The sequence below is a fragment of the Corvus cornix genome, chromosome 1 (genome assembly GCF_000738735.6).
Source record: "Corvus cornix cornix isolate S_Up_H32 chromosome 1, ASM73873v5, whole genome shotgun sequence".
Lineage (NCBI taxonomy): Eukaryota > Metazoa > Chordata > Aves > Passeriformes > Corvidae > Corvus > Corvus cornix.
The window spans coordinates 21,533,455-21,553,376 of NC_046332.1; the positions used below are offsets into that span (position 1 = coordinate 21,533,455).

Genomic DNA, 19,922 nt, shown 5'->3' on the forward strand with positions numbered 1-19,922 from the left:
TTTTTAGCTTTTGTATTGAAAGGGACTATGAGTTGTTTCCATCCTCTTAATATCAACTGTGATTTTCAAACTTGGAATCACAATCAGGTCTTTTCCATAGTGAATTTTCCTGTCTCACGACGTTGTCTGTCATATAGAAAACCCTGTCCCTTCTCTGAATTTCTTTCAGCATTATATTGATTTTAGACACAGAAGGACAAGTATTATACTCAGTATTCAGCAGGCAGGTCAACAAGGCATTTCTTTAATAGCTTTGTTTTGTTCTCTGTTCTTCTCTAGATAATGCCTAACTTTGAGTTTGTTTATTGTTCACTACTGAGCATTGAGCTGATCTTTCCATTGAGCTATCAATCATCACTCAAAGCTCTTGATACCAAACAGTAATCATCAGCTCCGACCCATTGTTTTATATATAAAGTCAGAAATATTTTGCCCTACATGTATGAACTCTCACCACTTACACTGAATATACTTCAAAAGACAGTATTTAACCTGACATTTTACTGCTGAGTTTCTCAGCCTCCTAACGTCTGGCAAACCAGACCACGTCACTACTTACTCTCTTTTCTAGGCTATTTATGACCATGTTGAACAGCGAAAGTCCGAGGAGCTGGGTTTTTTTCATTTTTTCCTCATTCTGAATAATGATTATTTCATTCTTCATTCTTTCAACTAAAGTTTAATGAGACTTAGTTGAAAAATGTAGTTTAAATTATTTCTCTACTGTTGAAATTTTTTTATTTAGAACTATGTCTTTTGATTTAATGCTTGGATCTTCTCTTACATCTGTGTGTACCTTTTACTGACATCTTCCTGTAAACACTATCAATTCTACATTCTGCAAAACTGCAAGTATTTTGTTAGCACCAATTTGTTCTTTACACCCTCAACCTATCAACAGTATGAAGAACTGCAATGGGATGGTTTTAGTATAGCTTACATTTTCTACTCTTTCTCCCCCTAAAATTTCAATGCTTGCTTTTCATAAGCATCTGTCTGATTTTGCTGTTGTTGTTGGAATGCTAGTACTTCATCAGTGCCCAGATGTCTCCCATGTACCCTCTGAGCAACAAGCATTTGTATTTCCAAGTCAGTTCTCCTTTAACTCCCTTGCCTGAGTCCTTTTTGTCTTCTCTCTTTCTGCTGAAAAATATTTTTAGGTTTCTGTTTGGAGACAGTGCACGGCATTCCTGTAAAAAATCTTTACTGACAAGACCATTTTTTCTTTTAGTATCCTTTTCTCCTACATTGTGTGCCTTAGGTAGGTCATCAGCAGCTTCTGCTGTGGCCAGTAAACAAGAATGATGCCTCATCGATAAATCTTTATCCTTACCAGGTATTTTGCCATAGATAATTAAACTGCATTTCTTGATGGCTTCTTGTTTGAGGCTGAAACACTACACTTCATAATGTTTAATCACTTTATTTGATAGTATTCTAAATTGCTTGACCTATTGTGATTCTTCCAGAAACACTTAGAGATGCCATCGAAGTTGTTGGAGGGTTAGCTCACAAGTGCACCATTTGTACGTAGGTCACCTCGCAATATGGCTAAGTCCAAGGACAAGTGATGCAAATGAAAATCAGCTGTAGTCACCAGTGCTTTTGTAGGTACCCATAATTTCAGCATAATATCCCCCATATCCGTATCAGAAATTGAAACTGCTGCTAGTTTCTAACAACTGTTAGCTTTTACGTGAGGCACCCTGTCAAATAGATACACCATTTCTAAGATGCAGTACTTTATAAATACACACTGAAATGCAATTACTAAAAATGATCAAAACCAACGAGAGAGTTAAATAAATACCCTTTCCACACAGGCAAAATGCTCAAAAATCAATAGCAACACATAAAAAAATCCCCTTCAGTAGAACTGGATTTTTGTCAACCATATTTCATTTTTCAAAAGCTGCCATACAAATAAAGCCAACTCTGATTGTGCCTCCTGGTGGTATCAGTCACAACACTGATGCTCTGACTATATGTTTGGCTTCCAATTGTGGACAGTTCTTTGTGAGCAGAGTTGAGAATAGCAAACAGCAGCAAGTTCCAAACCTGGGTTATTACCATGATAATTTTCATATAAGAAAATATTTGCTATCTTACGAAAACTTACTATAATGCCTTCATAAGAGCACGTTTATCCAAGTACTGAAGTCATGATATGGTTTTTAGTCAAATCCTACTTATACAAAATCAAGCTTTTTTAATCAGAAACAATTTAGATGGCTATACATTTCAAAGTACAGTATATTGTCTGTATCACAAATGTTTACTCATTAAATTTGTACAAAGATAATTAATTTTCTTAAGAACGGTAAAATAGTTAAAGGCACTTGCAAACACAGAAGGAAAGTAGGTGATAAAATTAGTGACTAAGCAAAAGGAAGGAGTAGTGAGGCAAATAAAAGCTATGAAATGTTGCAAAATTTTATACCATTGGTTGTACTCACTTTTCCCTCGTCTCTTGGGCTGTCACTTAAATGTACAACTGGGCCAGGGTGAGTCTTGGTGGATCTGCAAGATAAAAATCAATTAAAATCTGAGAATGTTTTTTGTTGCACAAAGAGCTAGATACCTCAGTTTTTAAGGTGTGTTTACATGTACATCCAATGGCTTAAAAGTAATTCTAAAAAGTCCAGCTGGGGAAGGTAAAGTTATCGGTATCTTTTCATGTTCTCCTCTATTTCCTTTTCGCCATTATAGGCAAAGATTCTCTCTTCTTAATGAATCCTCCCTTAATTTTTTTTTTAAATCTCACTTCTATTACAGTACTTTTGTAGTGTAACTTCTATTACAGTAGTTTTTTCCCTCTCTCATTGTTACGGCCTTTTTGCCTTTTTTATTCTCTACTCCATCTCTTTCTAACCCTCCCTCCCTACTTGTTCCATTTCAAGGCTAATTTGCCAAGGATTTACAAAGTCTTCACTTGGATTCATTTCAGATACTGATAGCATGACTCACCAAGTTCCAATGTCACTGAAGACAGGGTTTCAGTAACCTCACCTACACTGCCCTGTCAGGAAGCTTCTTAGCATTACCGCAGTGGGGTTTCAGAAATGGACCATCTTGCCTTTGTCTGATCTGTAAAGCCTTATCTCATCTTCAGACCAGCTAACACAGTTACACCCACAATGCATGTTCAGTGAGGCTCCTCAGCCACAACACCCATCCTTGTGAGCCTTTGTAAGCCTGTATAAAGATTAATTACCATTCCTTGCATCCCCTCCCTTTTTGCAATGTGTACTAACTGCATCGTACGCAACTTAGCACTGAAGTTACTAATGTCCTGCTCCTGACAGTAAATGCAAATCATAGGAAACTGATTGGACAGATGGAGATTTTTCATCTATCATCTTTTCTGACCAGACCTTCAGGCCCTGGCAGCCATAGAGAGCAAGAAGACAAGCACCAGTCCACACTGAATGCCTGAACAGAGGAGGACCTTTCTTCCATCTAGGTTCTGGGGTCAGAGTACATGCCCCTTGGAGTTCAGCTTAGGATCTAGACACGCATGACCGGTCTTGCTTCACCAAAGGTCACCAGGAAAAAAAACATGGCAGGGATTGGCAGAGCCCATAAAGTGAAGAATTTATCTGGAAGCCATACATAAAGCGAGCTAGGCTCCAAGTTTTAAAACAATCTGCAAGAGAATTATAGAAACAAACCAAAACAAGGTTCTCCAGCCAAACTGCTCAAAGGATTTTCCTAAAATAATGGTCTCTTCCTTTGGCTGAACACTGCACTATAGCAAAACCAGCCTCTGTTCTACAGGTCCAACTCCAAATCAAGACTGAGAGTGGTACGCAAAAATTCCCAGGCAACTCATACATTAAAACACTGTGGGCTGATCCAAAGCCTCATAGGCTCCTTCCTCCCAAAACAGTATGCTCCAACACTCTTAGAAGCATGCACACTTTTCTCTGGCCTCGATATGTTTTGTCCACATAATGTTTTAAGTATTTTAACTATTTCATCATGCACCAAAGCTGGGCCAAAGCAGAGAGGCAAAGATCTTGTCTGATATTTATTTCTGAGCTAAGGACAATGAAAAATTACTCCAGACGTCCTGGACATGCAGCATGTTACTTTCCTACATGAGGTCTCCACGAGCAAGGTTTCTGCAAGAGTGTTTTGCAGCATATCCTATCACAGAAATGAGACCAGCAGGAAAGCAGTGGACAGACATTTTATTCAGTAACATTCAATACAGACTGCCTTTCATGGTGCCAGCAGCAAGTACCCACTTGGCCTGAGACACGGCACACAACCATTTTTACAAAGATGCAGATAGCAGGAGATCTGGCTGTCATTCCTATCCAAGCCAGCTTACCAGAGGGGACCCCTTTAGCTGAGCTTCTGTTTCTGAGTAACCTATGCTGAAAAAAAAGTATAATTTCCACAACACCAGGCCTTGGAGCAGGCGGGGTAGGTAGGCAGTGACAGGGAACTGAGGGGCAAGATGAGGTTGTTTGCAAGCAGTGCTTAGACCTACACACGTCTTGTACATCTGTCTGAGGGAGTGGATATGATAGTTTGGAACATTCTAGGCTGCTTCAAATGTTGCTCCTGATATAGGTTCACCTGTCTGAACTGGTCAGAGTGCATTGATGGAAAAAACCAGGTCTGTTTGGAGTATATGCTGCCTGTGCCATGATGGGTAAAGGAAGAAGGGTAAGAATAAGAGGAAAAAACAAGAAGAGCAGAGACAGTGTAAGAATTTTCAGTTTTCAGCCAGGTAAGAACCACAGACAGATGACAGAAGAGAGAGCAGAGGCAAGCAACCATCAGATATGACAAAGCTGGGAACAAACAACATGGTAGCAGAAGCACATGGAGGCTGACAAAGCATAATGGTTTGGGCAGCTATCCCAGCCCATTGAACCAACCAGGATGCAGGCTGGGTTGCTTGGCCATTCCAGTATTGGTACATGACCAGGAATATTGGCAGAATCATGACAAATGGAGGGAGAAAGGAAAAGAGCATACTGTCTCTCTAAGGTAAAGATTGATTACATTTAGTCAGCTCTTTGTCAGGAACAGTTTAGATAAATCTGTGCAATCAGTTTCTTTGTAAGACACATATGACATTGCTTACCAAAGAATGTATTGATTTGTCTTTGGGTAGAAGCAAATTCTTACAGGAGCTGTCATCTACTCTTTAGGCTAAGTATACTTTCATAGTCACACAAACTCATTGTTCCTCTGCAAATGGTATAAAAACCCTTGTCTTTTACTACCAGTCTCATTTTTATCTTATATTCCTGCAGGGGTATAGCCTCAGATTTCCATGCTAAAACCTCAGCTGAAAGGAGAAACCTTCACTAATATCATACATTTTCCTATCTCCTCCATTTCCCTCTTGAATTCACTGTAGCTGGAGGATCCTGGGATTTACTACATTGTATTAATGTTGTAGGGTTTGGGTATTTTTTTTTTAGGCACTTTTTATCTCTTTTAGGAGAATTATAATTTAATTATTATGCACCTAGCTATTTCTTTAGTTTTGTTGAATAACAGCTTTATATACACTATCAGCAAAGTCAATACCAAACACAGCAGTCTATGCACTAAGTGTACGAGATTTTATTTTTCCTCATTGTCTTTCCTCTATATGTGATATAAGTATTCATATTACTTCTTGGTATTTTAATAATTCGGTTGTTTTATATAATACCTGGCTTGCTCTGGCTTCTTACTTTTTCTTTCACTTCTATTAAATTTAAGACTGTCAGGTATGTCACTCTATCAAAGGACTCAACAAACCATCATTTAGCTTTCACACATACATCCTTGGTCTAGGAAAAATGAGGATTCGGGGAGAAGGTGCTTTAGTTTTTGCCTTTGTTTCTCACCATTCTACTCTATTTTAACTGTCAATAAATTAAAATAATTTTTTCAAGTCAAGTCTGGTTTCTCCATTGACAGCAGCTGGCAAGGTACTTTCCTGTCTTTACCTTGACTCATGAACTTTTCCATCGTATTTTTTTTTCCTGTCCTGTTGAGGATGGGGAGTGAGAGAGCAGTTGGGTGGAGGTCTCACAACGAGCCAGGACCCACCCACCACAATTTCCTTGACTGCTTAACAGAGGCCAGCTTTGTTTATACATAGGTAAGAGTAAGTAGAGAGTTTATTAAGTTTGGCAGCCATAACACGGCTTCTGTCAGGAAAGCAGAAAGGATCTTTTTCAAATAGTTGTATATACTAAAACTGATTTCACATGTGCCATCACAGATAAGATCACACACAGATGACAACAGATGTTCCTTGAAGATTCTTGGAAGTGTAAAGCCAAGTCCCTGGCAGTGCTCCTGCACTGCCTTTCCAGGGCTCCAAGAAACATTGATTTTTTTATACATGGCAAGTAAAGTATTTGCATCAAAACTGATTCCTCTTTGGACTACATAACAAGGAATATTCCCAAGATGCAGCATAAAGTTTGCTGTTCGGTTTTGGATGAACATGCACAGTCCCATCTTGGGGGAGATGTTTGTGGGAGGATAAACTGATACAAAATAACCTCAGTTCAGGTGGAGTGAGGAAGAAAACTGTGTGAAAGCATTGCAACTTCCTCCATCATTCTGCAAGACCTTTTGCTTGTTGCTCTGAGCCTGCCCGATGGCTGGACACAGAAGGAGTGACACGATAAATCTGTGGTTTGCTTCTCTTGAAGTGATGTTATCTCCCTTCTGGTACAGGACTGTGGTGAGGAACCCAAATCTAGTCTTTTGTGCCACATTACGACCAGGAATTGTCTGCCAAAGGCAGATCAGTGCCTCACTTCTTGCATCTCCTTGTCTCCTCAAGGAAGGTATGTATAAATAGAAACAATAGCAGTATCTTTTGGAGCCCTAGGGAAGAGCTGCTTGTAAAAGGAGAGCGAGGCATTAGGCTCTACAGTCAATTTCTCCTGAGGGTAGATGTCATGACTGCACTACAAGCAAGATTAAACAAAGAAATTATTTAGTTAACTACATTATATCAATAATATCATTTTATAGAACTCATGAAACACTATCAGAGCTACAGATACAGTAATTACTACTTTCACACAGTAAATTATACTGCATGTGGAAATGTCTACACACAAAACCCATTTTGCCTCAAGCAGTTTTAGTATACATAAAATGTTCTGTTTCTCCTCATTGGTATTACAGTAAAGTTGTCAAGGAGACTGGGGAGTTGGACACTGTCATTGTGGAACTGCCTACAAAGGAAAAAACCCCACGGTTGAATTACATTAAATGCAAAAGCAGAGATCCAACAGCTCCTGGAAAGGACAAAGAGGTCCTGGAAAACCAATCAGATTTGAAGCTATTGTGAATAAAACACTCAGCTGTTGATGACAGATATTTGTGTATAGGCATTCCCTCAAGCTGGCTTGGGGAACTGCATAAAAACTAACTAGGTCCTATCCCTCAAGAAAGGGAAAAATAATGAAGAATCAGCAGGTGACAATAAAGCATAAGTGAAAAAACTGAGCAGGGAATTTTTCATTCTCAAGTAGTAGCCGGGGTACAGCTGAGAATGACTGAGAAAATAAAAGCTCTGAAAAGGCACAAAAAGGATAAAACACAAATCCAAGTCAATACACAGCACAAAGAAAAAAGAAAAAAAGAAGGTCAAGTAGAAAAACTATCAGCAATGATTTGCAGTAAAAAATTTCTGAAATGAAAGCTAACTTCAACAGAGCAAGAAGAAAGTATGAGCTAATGATACAAAAGTTTGCAATATTTCATAGTTTTTGTTGACCTTTAAGCCCACAAAAACAGACTGCAGAATTGAAAGATTCCCATGACAGCTATACAGAACTAAAACTAGAAGTTTGCTAAGAAGATACTGATAATTTGAGTTGTTTTGCACTTCATCAGAAGTTGTTCCTGACAGCAGCAGGTATTAATTTACTTGGTGTATGTTCATTTGGGGAGATGAGAGAGTGGTTATGCTGTAAGACGTGACTCTGACTCAGAAGAATTGGACTGAAATTAAGAAACCAGTCACTGTAAAACAGTCTTTAAGAGACTTGTAAGGATGGAAGCTTTTATTTAATTATTTGATCCTAAAATGGAAAAGCTCAAAAAGAAGTCTTTAACAATGTTATAATCTGAACCCAGGAAAATGTGGAAAATACCTAGATGATATATTCCTCAATTATCCTGGAATGTTTTATGCAGTCTAAGAAATCAAGTGACTTTAATACTGTCATAAGAACTTCAAACACCAAGACAATCTTTAAAGGAGGTAGAAGTACACTATGACAAAATAGAATCGAATCAAAACAATTTTCCTTTTGAGAGAAAAAATAGCCTGCACAATTGGAGAAGTACTATATGATTTCTGAGAAGAATAAAAATCTGGTGTTAGAAAGCGATAGAAGGAGTTAGGAGAGGGGGAAAAGAAAGAAAACATTTCTATTAGTCATTGTTATGGAGTTGAAGTTGACTGAATGTGGCAGTGCTTAAAAAAATACGTGCATAGACAGATACTTCTTTAGTGTCAGTAGTCAGACATCTTCCACAGTTCCACTTCACATAAAGTTGCAGTGCTCCAGGGAATTTAAGACCTTCTTTTCACAGGTAGAGCCACAGAGAAATTTAAGAGAATGAGTAAGTTAGATACATTATTCATGTGCTGTGGATCGAAGCTGGGCGTTGGAGCAATCAAGAATCAGTTCAACCTCAAGTTGCAACTCTGAGTCTTAGACACACTTTCTGAAATGTTCAGAAGTGGGAAGCCTTGAAACTTGTGCTTTTTTTATATTAATAACTATCTCCATTTGGATCTACACACAGAGGGGGTAGCAGATACTTCTAGACTGTTACTTCTCCTCCTTTGTACTGCTTTCCCTCACTGCTGTGGAACTACTGACTCTGACTCACTATTTTAGGAAATGGGGATGGGCAAAGAAAGGGCTAAGAAACGAGATACCAAGTTATGGCTCAGTCATAACTGAGTTCCAGTCTGCCCAATTCTTTGATACTCCAAATGCCATAAATTTTGGCAAGTTTCAGTTATTCATTCATTAGACAGTGGGTATTCGAACACTGGAATCTTACTGGGAGCTTATAATGCAGATTTTTCATTTTTGGAGTTCAGTGGACACATATTAAGATCTTATTTTCCTTTCCAACATTGGATGACCTTCCCAAATGTGTATGATCCTGCTGTGAAAATCGATCTCACTGTAGTTGGAGTAAATGGGGACATGCTGTGCTCATTGACTATCCTTCTCTTCCAAAGCTGTTTCCAAACATTTGGAAGGAAAAGAGAAAATGTTTGCTTATTAGAGAGTAGAAAACCAAACAGTATTGTGAGCCTCAAACCCCTCTGGCAAAGGACTAGCTATGTTACATGACAGAGAAATGACAAGTGAAAAAGTTTTGATTTATTCATTCTTGGCTGAGAAGATGCTTCAGTGCGGCCTGAAGTAGTGATAATTCATGAGATGAGAGAAATGGCTGAGACAAGAATTGGTACCCATATGCTTGTGTTTTTTCTCAGCTCTGTTCAAGGACAAGTCCACTGAGACAGACAGCGCACATGATTTAAGAAAGAAATTTTTCCTGTAACTTCCAGAATTGGTTACAACTTAGTTCTGAAAATAATCTTAAAAAAACCTTGTTTCCTTTGCACTATTAGCTGTTCAGGCCTTAATTTCTCACTAACGTTAGATACTGTTTAAGCCCACTGAATGATCTCTCCTGCAAGAGAAGACAATAGTCCCTATGATAAAATACGTATTGCAATCATCTTTTTGACATGTTTCTCTACTAGATACTTCTGAACAAGTCATAAAACCACTATCACTCAAAAATATAGTGCTCTACAGATCTTTCAGATACAAAAGTAGACAAGAAAATCACAAGAAAAATCCATCCAAACCAAATGTCAACTTTGCAAGTAAAAGTGGCCATGCAGGACAAGGTGATCAGATTTCTTGCATCATATGCAAAGTCTAAAAATGTTACATCTAAACCTGCTTCCCCTTCAAGTCTTCAACCTACCAAGTCTCCTCACCTCAGTATTTCACTGCAACAGAATCACTATGACAAAAAAATTATTGCAGTCATTTGATGGGCCTCACTGACTCAAAATGTTTGTTTCTGAGGATGAGTGTTACATGGAGATTTCATTAGAAGTAGATACAAATCAGTGAAAAGAAAGGGGGGGGGATTAAAAGAAAGAGAAGTTGTGTCAGTAGACTTTCAGTTTTAGAAAATGGATAAGAATTGCGTGAAGAGGGATGAACTCCTTCAGGCTTGTTAGAGCAGATGACACACAAACTTGACACACTTAAAATTTTATTTATAAACCCTCCATGTAAGCTGAGGACTTGTATATAGCAACAGAGCAATGGCTTTTACTGGTCTTCTCTTGCTAAGAAGTTTGACAGACATATGATTGCACAATAGGTAACTCTTCCAAGCCTTCCTCTCCTTCCAAGCTTTACAGAGAATACTAACATCGTCAAGCTAACCTAACCTCACACTCTGAAATGTTATAATTAACTCAGAGCTTAACATAATGTTATGAGCTCCATTGCCCTTTACACTGTTTATTGTAAGGTTGAAGATTTTCCTGAATTTTACATACATATATTTTCCTACATTCTTTCATCTTTGAAAGTACCTAACATCAACAGGCCCTGTGAATTTAAACACCCGTGAACAACCTGACTTTTTAGCTGATCTTAGTGTGAGCAGGAAGTTGGTCTACAAAATTACAGAGAAGCCTTACAACATGAATTATTTTATGATTCTAAAATACTAAAATGTGAAAAATATGCAAAAACTATGTGAAAATAATGTGAAGATTAAAAAATATAATCCAATCAGAACATAAGCCATGGCCCAAAATAAAACTGTCCTCTCAAACATTTTTCTCAGTACTATTCTAAAGGAAAGTCTACAATCATAAGAACAGTCTCATGAAGTACATTTTAAGTTAATAACATTTCCTTTAAAAGCTAATCTACATTCCATTTTATGTGCAGGAAAGCAACAGTACTGGAAGAGACATCATAGTTTATTACCAGAGAGAGTTCATATTACTTTAGTGAGTCACCCAGTTTCAACTTCAGCAGGACTATAGCATCTATAAAAGTGGCTGCTGTGGCAAACATCACCCTTAGTCCCACCAGCCTCTTCCTCTAATACAGAGAAATTAATCTGGAGACACACAGGATCTCCTGTCCACCCACGAAATATCTGCAAGGATGACTTCCTCCACTCCGTATCAAGGAGTACATGATGAGATTGCATGGAGAGGATGGAGCTTTAGAGAAGCACACCACTTACATGGATCAATTTATCCTTGTAAGAGTGGCAGAACTAGAAGCAGTAATGAACGAATACCTGTGCTCACCTGTCAGCAAAACAGTACATGGCAAACTTGCTTTTTAGAAGAAGAACATATTTTGGTAACCATACAGCACCTCCAAGTGCTTGAGGTGACATGGCCTATCTTTATTATGCAGTCATTATCCTTCACAACTTATGGAAGAGAAATTTTGGAAAATATAGGTATGGTTCTCCGTAGACAGTACAAAGAAGATAGTAGAGGCTCCTTGCTTCCTTGAAGGTTCCAGAGAGGGAGCTTATTGCACAGCATCTAGCCTATGTCAACTCAGTACTGAAGCTTGTTAGAAAGCAGCCCTTATTTCCCACATAGAAAGAGAAGCATCATTCTATTCTATTCTCATGAAAATTGTTTGTTGTGGCCATTAAAATAATTTAAAAAACATTTATCCAGAAGAATTTTGAAATAATTGGGAAGTGAAACTTGGTGGAAGGCTTCCAGTCCATAAAAAACTTTTGGATCTATTTCCCTACAGAATAGAACATCCTAATTTCTGGAGGAGAGAAAATTAGAAGCGCACACAAAATGAAAACATATTGTTCTCAAAAACTTAAAGATGTTATCTACTCAATGGAGTAAACATATACATTCTAAAATACAGGATTCCAAGAGCCCTCCAATATGCCAATGTCACCAAAACAAAGTGAGAAATAGAAAACAATTAGGATACTTGCCACCTGAATAACTCATCAAAATTTTCATTAAACCATGTTTTCCAGCATTACTTTTTTGTAGCCAAAAACTACTTAACAGAGCTGAGCAGTCTCACAGGGGCAGAACAACCAAACATTCCAAAACTGAGAACTGGATGAAAGATTTACCATCAGACTGAATCCTGATTACTACATAAATCCTTGTTTTTGTGTTCTTTGAAGGTAAACTTAGATTTTTCCAATTGTGCCTATGAAGTTTAGGGGGGGCAGAAGGGCAGGAAGAAAATGAGGCATCAAATTTGTCAACCTGGGGGACAGAGTGATTAGTATAATAATAATAGTAGAGGGACAAGAAGGAATGAATTTTTGAGAACTGCAGGCCTGTAATCCTGTTCTTAGATACTGTTCTCTTGGTACACCGAGATGGGTGTATTTCAGTTTACTACCAGAAGTTACAGGTCGCTCACAACATGAAGCAAATATCTCAGAAACTGCAAGAAGTACTCTGAGCTTTCCCACAGAAGTTCCTCTTGCTGGAACTCCACAGAGGAAGCAGCAGAGAAAGAGTTTTTCATTTCTGTCAAGGCTTTTACCTGCAGGAAGCATAGATGTATCCCAGTCAGATTTTTATGTCTCTTTCCATTTCATACCCACAACACAGGCACCTGGCTTAGCTTGTTAGAGAACTATTATTTAATAGGCACTCATTATGTTTCCTATCACTTCATCAGGTTTTGATGTGTTTGAATTAACCTTAAATTTCCCACTGTGTTGAGCAGGAGGCTTGGTCTAGAGACCTTCCCCTCTCCCTTCTCATTGAAATGATTTCACAGCTCAATGAAGAAAAGTTCTCTGTAGAGTCTTAGGGCAAATATACTCCATTATTCTCTTCATAGAATGGAGGATATGGTGATCAAGATTTCCTCATAAAAATAGCAAAATCTGAAGTTTGGTGATTACAGACTTTCTGTATTTCATGGAACAGTACACCAAATTTTTTTTTCTTTTATATGAAATATAATTACATTACATAAATCTGATTCCTAATGTCCTGTAAAAAACCAGTTAATACTGCAAATGCATTCACAGAAATTAAAGGCTTCAAAAGATCTGATAATATTTGCAAAACCAAATAATTCTTAAAAATTAAACTTAAGACAGCCATGAAAACGACCACGCGTACAAATGAAAAAAAGCCTGCACTTACAGTTCTATTGCCTTGTTCCACATGATAACGTATCCAGAAAGAATGAAGGACTCAATATTTACAATGTGTGTATTTCCTCTCTCTGTTCCAACATAAAGCCATTTACTCTGGAAAGGTAGATGGCAGTAAGTAATCCTGGAAAAGAAAAAAAATACAAAACAACAAAATAAAAGTGACTGAATATCACATCAACAATATTTTTAAACAATTTTGCAGCTGAAAGAATTATTCTTTCCACTTTATAACTTGAGAAAAGCCTGCCCAGTTGGCATTCTGAAAAATGTGCAGGTTCTGGGGGTCATGTCTAGGAAAATCATAAAAGAGAACATGAAACAAAACAGGGCCATCCTGCCTGCCTATATTAAGGGCAGGAAAAAAGAGATGGATCACTTGAGCACTGAACTAAGTCTATCTATCTCCATGAGCATGTACATTGCACTTTGATAGTATTCAGGACTCTCAAAGGCGGCTTTCTTATTTCCTTTCTTAGAATAAGCAGATTATCCAGTTGAACACACAGAGTTTTGTGGACATCAGTGGAATTCGTGTTTTGTACAACAGAAGTGTAACACCATAATTCACACAAGAAAACATTCATTTATTTGCCATCTGGAAGACTAGGGCCTTCGATAAGAGCATTTATCAAAATTGAATTATCACAGGCACACTGAATCCTACATTCATATTACAAGGTGATGAACAGGTGCTACATTAGCTTGGAAAGATGTCATGACAATTTCTCATGATAATATATAGAAGTTTTCACAGATGACAAATGAGTAGATTCAGGTAACTTTCATACTATGCTTATTATATAGATACTACATACATTCAAACAAAACTAAATCGAGATGAGAAGACATTTGCTACTTAAATATAAGTGAATGCATGTTACCTACAGAGACTGAAACTTAATCCAACCTTATGGTACAGACTTGTAAATTTTGACAAAAACCCAGTTATTTTGCTTGGTATGTTGTATGTTATATTTATCACTCAGTTCCACAAACAGGTTATTTCTGGCTTTTATATACAAAATTGATTTATTTTTTTCCTTAGCGCCTCCAACCCCCAAAAAAGTACATACAGTATTTAAAACCATGCATATTTAAAATTTACATTCTTATGGTACAGCAATCTTTCTGAATTTATTACGAAGGAGTGAGAGGGGTGTTGGCAATCTTTCAGTAATTTGGCTCTCTCCAATTACAGTCAAGTAAAGTCCTCTGAGTTGAGTATTTGCCACTCTTTAAGGAACTGTTCAATAATTATACAAATTAAATATACTTTATGTAATTATTCCCTGTAAAGTACTCTCAACAAACAAAAAGGTTCCAAACAGATTATACACTGTATTTGCATAGTTCTGTAGTTTTCAGAGTATCTAATAAACTGTCAGTACCTTTAATGCTAAATTCATTCAAGTGAGGAAAATTCCCTTATTTGTACTTATGCATCACACTGGATTGAATACAGCTGAAATATGGAGTCTTCACATCCTAACTTATGGGGAAAATTATTGTGGAATCATGGAACCAGGAATAAGGCTTACCCTTCACAGAAATCTTGTTTTGTTGATTAAAGTGAGACTGAAATATGAGATAGGCTTTGTTCTGTCCAGCTGGACAGGGTTAAATTTTACCATCAGTTGTCTAATTTTGGCAGCAATTCTGGAGCCTTTAGTGGAAAGGGCACCAAATTTTTCAAGAGAATTGCTTTGAGAATGGGAGTTATATTTTAGTATGCATAACTGAAAATGCCTTCAAGCAGCAACATAGTACTGATGTTGTGGGTGCAGTCAGACCAACAAAGATCCAACGGAAACAACTGCAGAAGGTGTATGTCCCCTACATAATCCTTGATGGAGTTCAAGCTATTAGCTTTATTCTTCTGCTCACAACAGGTGCAAAGCACCATTTGCCCATTTGACTTTATAGTTTCAAATGGGAATAGTTTCACATCTTTCCTGATCCTTTTCCTTTACACTAAACAACTCCACTTCTGCTTTCTCTTCAGGTACACCATTTCCTTCACTTCTGGTTAAATTAATATTTAGTCTTCTTTTTGTTGTTTTATTTCTTGCATTTCTGTACTACCTCTACTCTTCTTTCTTTCACTGCAGAGCATATGAGTGCTTTGTTAGGTCCCAGCCCATAAAAAACTCCTCTGGTTGATAAACCCCCTTAAATCACTTCATGTTGAAGGTCACTCAACACTCATTTGTAGTAAACTGTTAAATTACAGGAAGAGAAGACAATTTTGACTTGAAAATGTTGAAAACATAGCTATCTAGTGACTGACAAAAAATTCATGAGTTCCAACGTGAACCCTATTTGACTTGAATGCTGCTACTCCAAATCCTTGCAGTAGTGTCATCAGACTAAACAGGTTGAAGTCCACCTAGGACAATACTATTTTTCAGTCCTCTGTTAAATCCATTCACAACCCTGAATGGGGTACTGCAGAAAACTTGGTCTCCCGTGTGCAAGAATGAATCCAGTTGATTATGAATAAAGTTTCAACATCACCTCACACACTGCTTGAGGCTGCTTTGGGCTGCTTTTCATCCTTTTTGGTTTCTACGTCATGATCTCTAGGACACGCTGCCACAACAACCAACTGACTAAGTGGATGTCTGCATTTCCAGATATTGCATGTTCTCTGTCTGCCTGCCTTAGGTTTAAAATTCCAAGAACATAATACTTTAAGAACAAGGTCCTACAGCAAGAGAAAAATCAGACTAACGTAGTAACTACTAATAAGTATTTAGGCCATAAGTTATTAGACTTAATATCCTGCTAGCTTATCTGAAATCCCAGGCATCAGTCACTACTAAGTCTGGATGTACAATATGAAGCACCAAAAGGGAATTAGGTATTGCTAAAGAATGAAAAAAATGCACCACGGCCTCTCCTGTTTTCTTAAGATCAGCTACTTCCTCTTAAATAATTTCATTTTGTCATGACAAATTTATGGGACAGCCAGATAAGAAAATATTCTTGTATGTTTTTTCTTCCACAAAGAAAACTACCCTATGAGTCTTCCTTGTTTACCCAAACTGTTACTAGACATTATGAAATGTCTAATTATGAAATGTATAAATGTCATGAAACCTTTTGCAATATGTGAGCTTAAAAGAAAATGGTATTCCCTTAAAGACAATCCAGTTTTATTTTACATTATGTAAATTAAATTCAAACTGATTTCTATATTATTGACTTTTCACTTCTACAGAAAACATTAACTTGACTTTGAGGCTTGGAAACTTTGAAGCAAGACTCAGATTTTTAATGAATATCTTCCATCTCGGTAAGTACTGAAATTACATAACGATTTCTTCAAGAGAAAACAATGAAGTCTCATACTGTAGTTTTCACTGTGGATGAAAGGTATTCTATTATATGACTCTATTAGTCATATATCCCACAAGCAAATTAAGATGTCCTTTGATGCCATTACAAAAACGAGACAATAAGCCAGAAAGAAAGAAAGAAAGGCTATTTTTCTTCTTAAGAAGGTAGGGGTTGTACTGAATTATGTCAGTAAGAAGTGCTTTTGACAAAGTTTAATCAGGTTGTCAATCTGACTGACATAACATGCAACCAAATTGAATGGAAACTTGAGGATTTTCTCAATGTTGATCACTTAACAGAAAGCCAGCCAGAAATGTGGATATTATACATTCTTAGCAGCAAACCACAACATGAATCTTATCGATCATTGTAAGAAATAGTAAAAACCACGAACTGATACCCAAAAAAGGTGTTTCTATTCTGCCAGAAGAGTCTGGAACATTGTATCATTCTTCCAAATGACAAAACAGGATATAGAATGTAATTTTTAAAAAATCAAGAGGTACTAGCTAAAACACTTAAATCAGAATAAAGTAAGGAAAACTATTTTGCTAAGGTCCTAAAAATGTAACTAAAATTTCATAAGTAAGACAAGAGACATAATGGAATAACTGAAAGAGGCATTGTCAAAACATTTTAGAAAGGAATATATTCTGACTAGCAAATCTTAAAAAGGTATATTTTTCAGAAAATCACAACACTCTACAGTCTAACAACCATGGCCAAAAACTGACTGCATATTAGTAGATTACTACAATGTTAAAATAATTTAGAATGCTATATTCTCTGAAGTATTAGTAAATACTCTCAGATGACTTAAAATCATCTTTATTACATTACTTGTATTTCTCTAAGAAAGAGAAAAGATAATTTTGAGAACATTTCTTTCCGCCTCTGCTTTGTTATTTTTGTTTTTCCATTTTTAGTATGAAAAGTTTTCCTGGAACACTATTGCTGGTGGTGAGTGGGGAGAGCTGCTGAAGTGGGGAGAGTAAATTGCCTTTCTGTCAAAATGATAAACAGTTATTCCAAATTAATTATTTAATTGCTCATTCGTGGACATCAAAACTGCAATTAAATTTATACTATGGCTTTTCCCTTCATACAGATAATTTTAAATACTAACAAGCATAGAAACTGTGTATCCCCTATGCCCAGCACTGACTGGCAGAGGAATTCAGTTTCTGTAAGCTCCTACAGAAAACAAACATCAGCTTGAACTTCATTTCAGAATCCTACCAAAATAAACTACACTGTCCATGTTCTCAGGAAATAAGGAAATCTCACAAATTTACAGGAAAAGTGGGAGATAAAACATGAAGGAGCATTAACCTGGGAACATGGGTAGCTGACAGGAAACAAGCTCAGTAGCTCCAAGGCATGCCAGTCATGGTCCTGGCCCATCTTCTGCTCTCAGTGACGCCTAAGGGACTGCCACTGTCTTACACCCCAATTACAGTGCATTGCCCCAGCATGGATGAACAAAGCTGCTGAGGAAGTTGATCACCTTCTTAAGAAGGTTATGGCTATCAAAAGTCTTCCTTTTCATTGCAGTGATTATGGCTCTTCTCCTGACTCCAGGGATTTTCTCCAGCATCCTCTGATGCTTTCAGTACTCTCAGCTAATTTATGCTATTTCCTTCAGCTGGTCATCCCCAAAAGCTGTTCTCTTGGCACTGCCACCTGATAGACTGGGCATCATCCCTGGTACTTGCCAATGACAGACTGATGTTATGTCAGGTCCTTTTTCAAAGCAGCTCTTTTTTGAGAGGAATCTGTGGCCTGTGTAGCCTTCAATGAATATTCACGACAGAGGAAAACCACTACATAAGCCCTTCCCTTCTGTCCTGGTATCTGCAGGGTTTCTTCACCCCAACAATGAAAAACTAAAGCTGCTGGGGGTGTCTCAGGACTTTGTACCACTCCTCTTCTCCCTCCATCAGCAAGCACAATTTATTTCCACCTAATTTATTTTCTTCCCTCATACTCCCTTAATCTTTTGGTAATTTTGAACAAAACTAAAACAAAACAAAGCACATCAGACTCATCTAGTGCCCCTCCTTCTCCAGCGGATGAAAGTGGACTGAGATAGCTTCTGGCTAGCCAGTATTCTCAGGAAGTGTAAGGTTACTTTTCTGTCAGTTCAGTAGAGAATATTCAAGCTGAGATCATTGCTTTAAGTCACAAAATGGACACAGGAAGATTCAGACAGATATTCACGCGAAGTAATTTGTAGCTGACCTGACGTGCCTAAACAGAAGCACAGGTTAAAGATACTGACAATGAAAAAAAGGAGTTGTTTCCAGCAGATCTAGCAAAGGATGTAAATTATGAGCTATTTGGCCTCTGGAGGTATTTAGTTTTCTTCCTGGTCTATATATAAATGTGGAGCTTATCAGCACTGTAAGATGTAAAAACCATGTACAGCAGCAGCCATTCATGCAGTCTGCCATCCACATGATGTGATGTGTTTTCAGCAGATGGTTGTGCAGTTCCCCAGACAGATGTGAACTGGGTCTGTGCACATTAATAACAACATTTCCTCTGCAACACGGGGTGTTGTTACATACCAGGAAGTCCTAGGAAGACAGAAATCCAAGATGAACTCCATTATTATGAGTTCCAATGTTTAACTTCCACTCTCATTTTAACTTACTTGGAGAGTACGCAAAGTCTCTAGGGCTGATGTGAAAGTACAGGAAATACTTTAAATTACTAACTGGCTGGCTAAGAGTCAAATGAAATATAGAGCAGTTCAATACATCTGGAGAGTTTCTTCCTTTTAGGGTCTTGGTGATACTAATCACAACATGAATATTTCTCCTATTCAAACTAGATTCTCCACATACCATATAAGATAATTTCAGAAACTCATAGCAGCCCTGCACACACAGATCCTAGCAGAAAGTGAATGAACCAAACGTGCCTTTGTGACTGATACTTGTAGTCAACTTGTTTTTTAAAAACAGATTTAGTTTTGATTTCAATTAAGAAAAATATTCTCTTTCACATATATTTTCTGCTAGCATCAGCAGTCAACATTTATTTTGAATTAAAATCAGTTGATCTGTCTTATTTTATCTTTTAATTACTTACATAGAAGAAACTGAAGTCAAGCTAAAAACACATTGAGCATAAATTGCATTGCATCCTGGTGCCACCATAGCATAGGATAAACCACATTGTTATTTAGGAACATCTGGGCACAACAGGAATATTAAGGTAAATGATATTCTCAAAATACTGCATGAACAGTTTTGTCTCTGGATTTTTTCCAGAGTGTTATACAGACTGCTCATATATTTGTTGTTTTAAGACTATAGTGCATACACTGCAAATAAAGGTGA

At 37.4% G+C, this 19,922-nt stretch overlaps 1 protein-coding gene across 1 annotated transcript in view; it reads right to left on the reverse strand.

The window, feature by feature from the left end:
- The window catches only part of STXBP5L (syntaxin binding protein 5 like), a 189,720-nt gene that overhangs the window by 85,571 nt on the left and 84,227 nt on the right, over positions 1–19,922 (reverse strand). Inside the window, 2 exon segments of the mRNA XM_019283778.3 lie at positions 2,457–2,520; positions 13,223–13,357. Coding sequence (XP_019139323.2) covers positions 2,457–2,520; positions 13,223–13,357 — 199 coding nt within the window.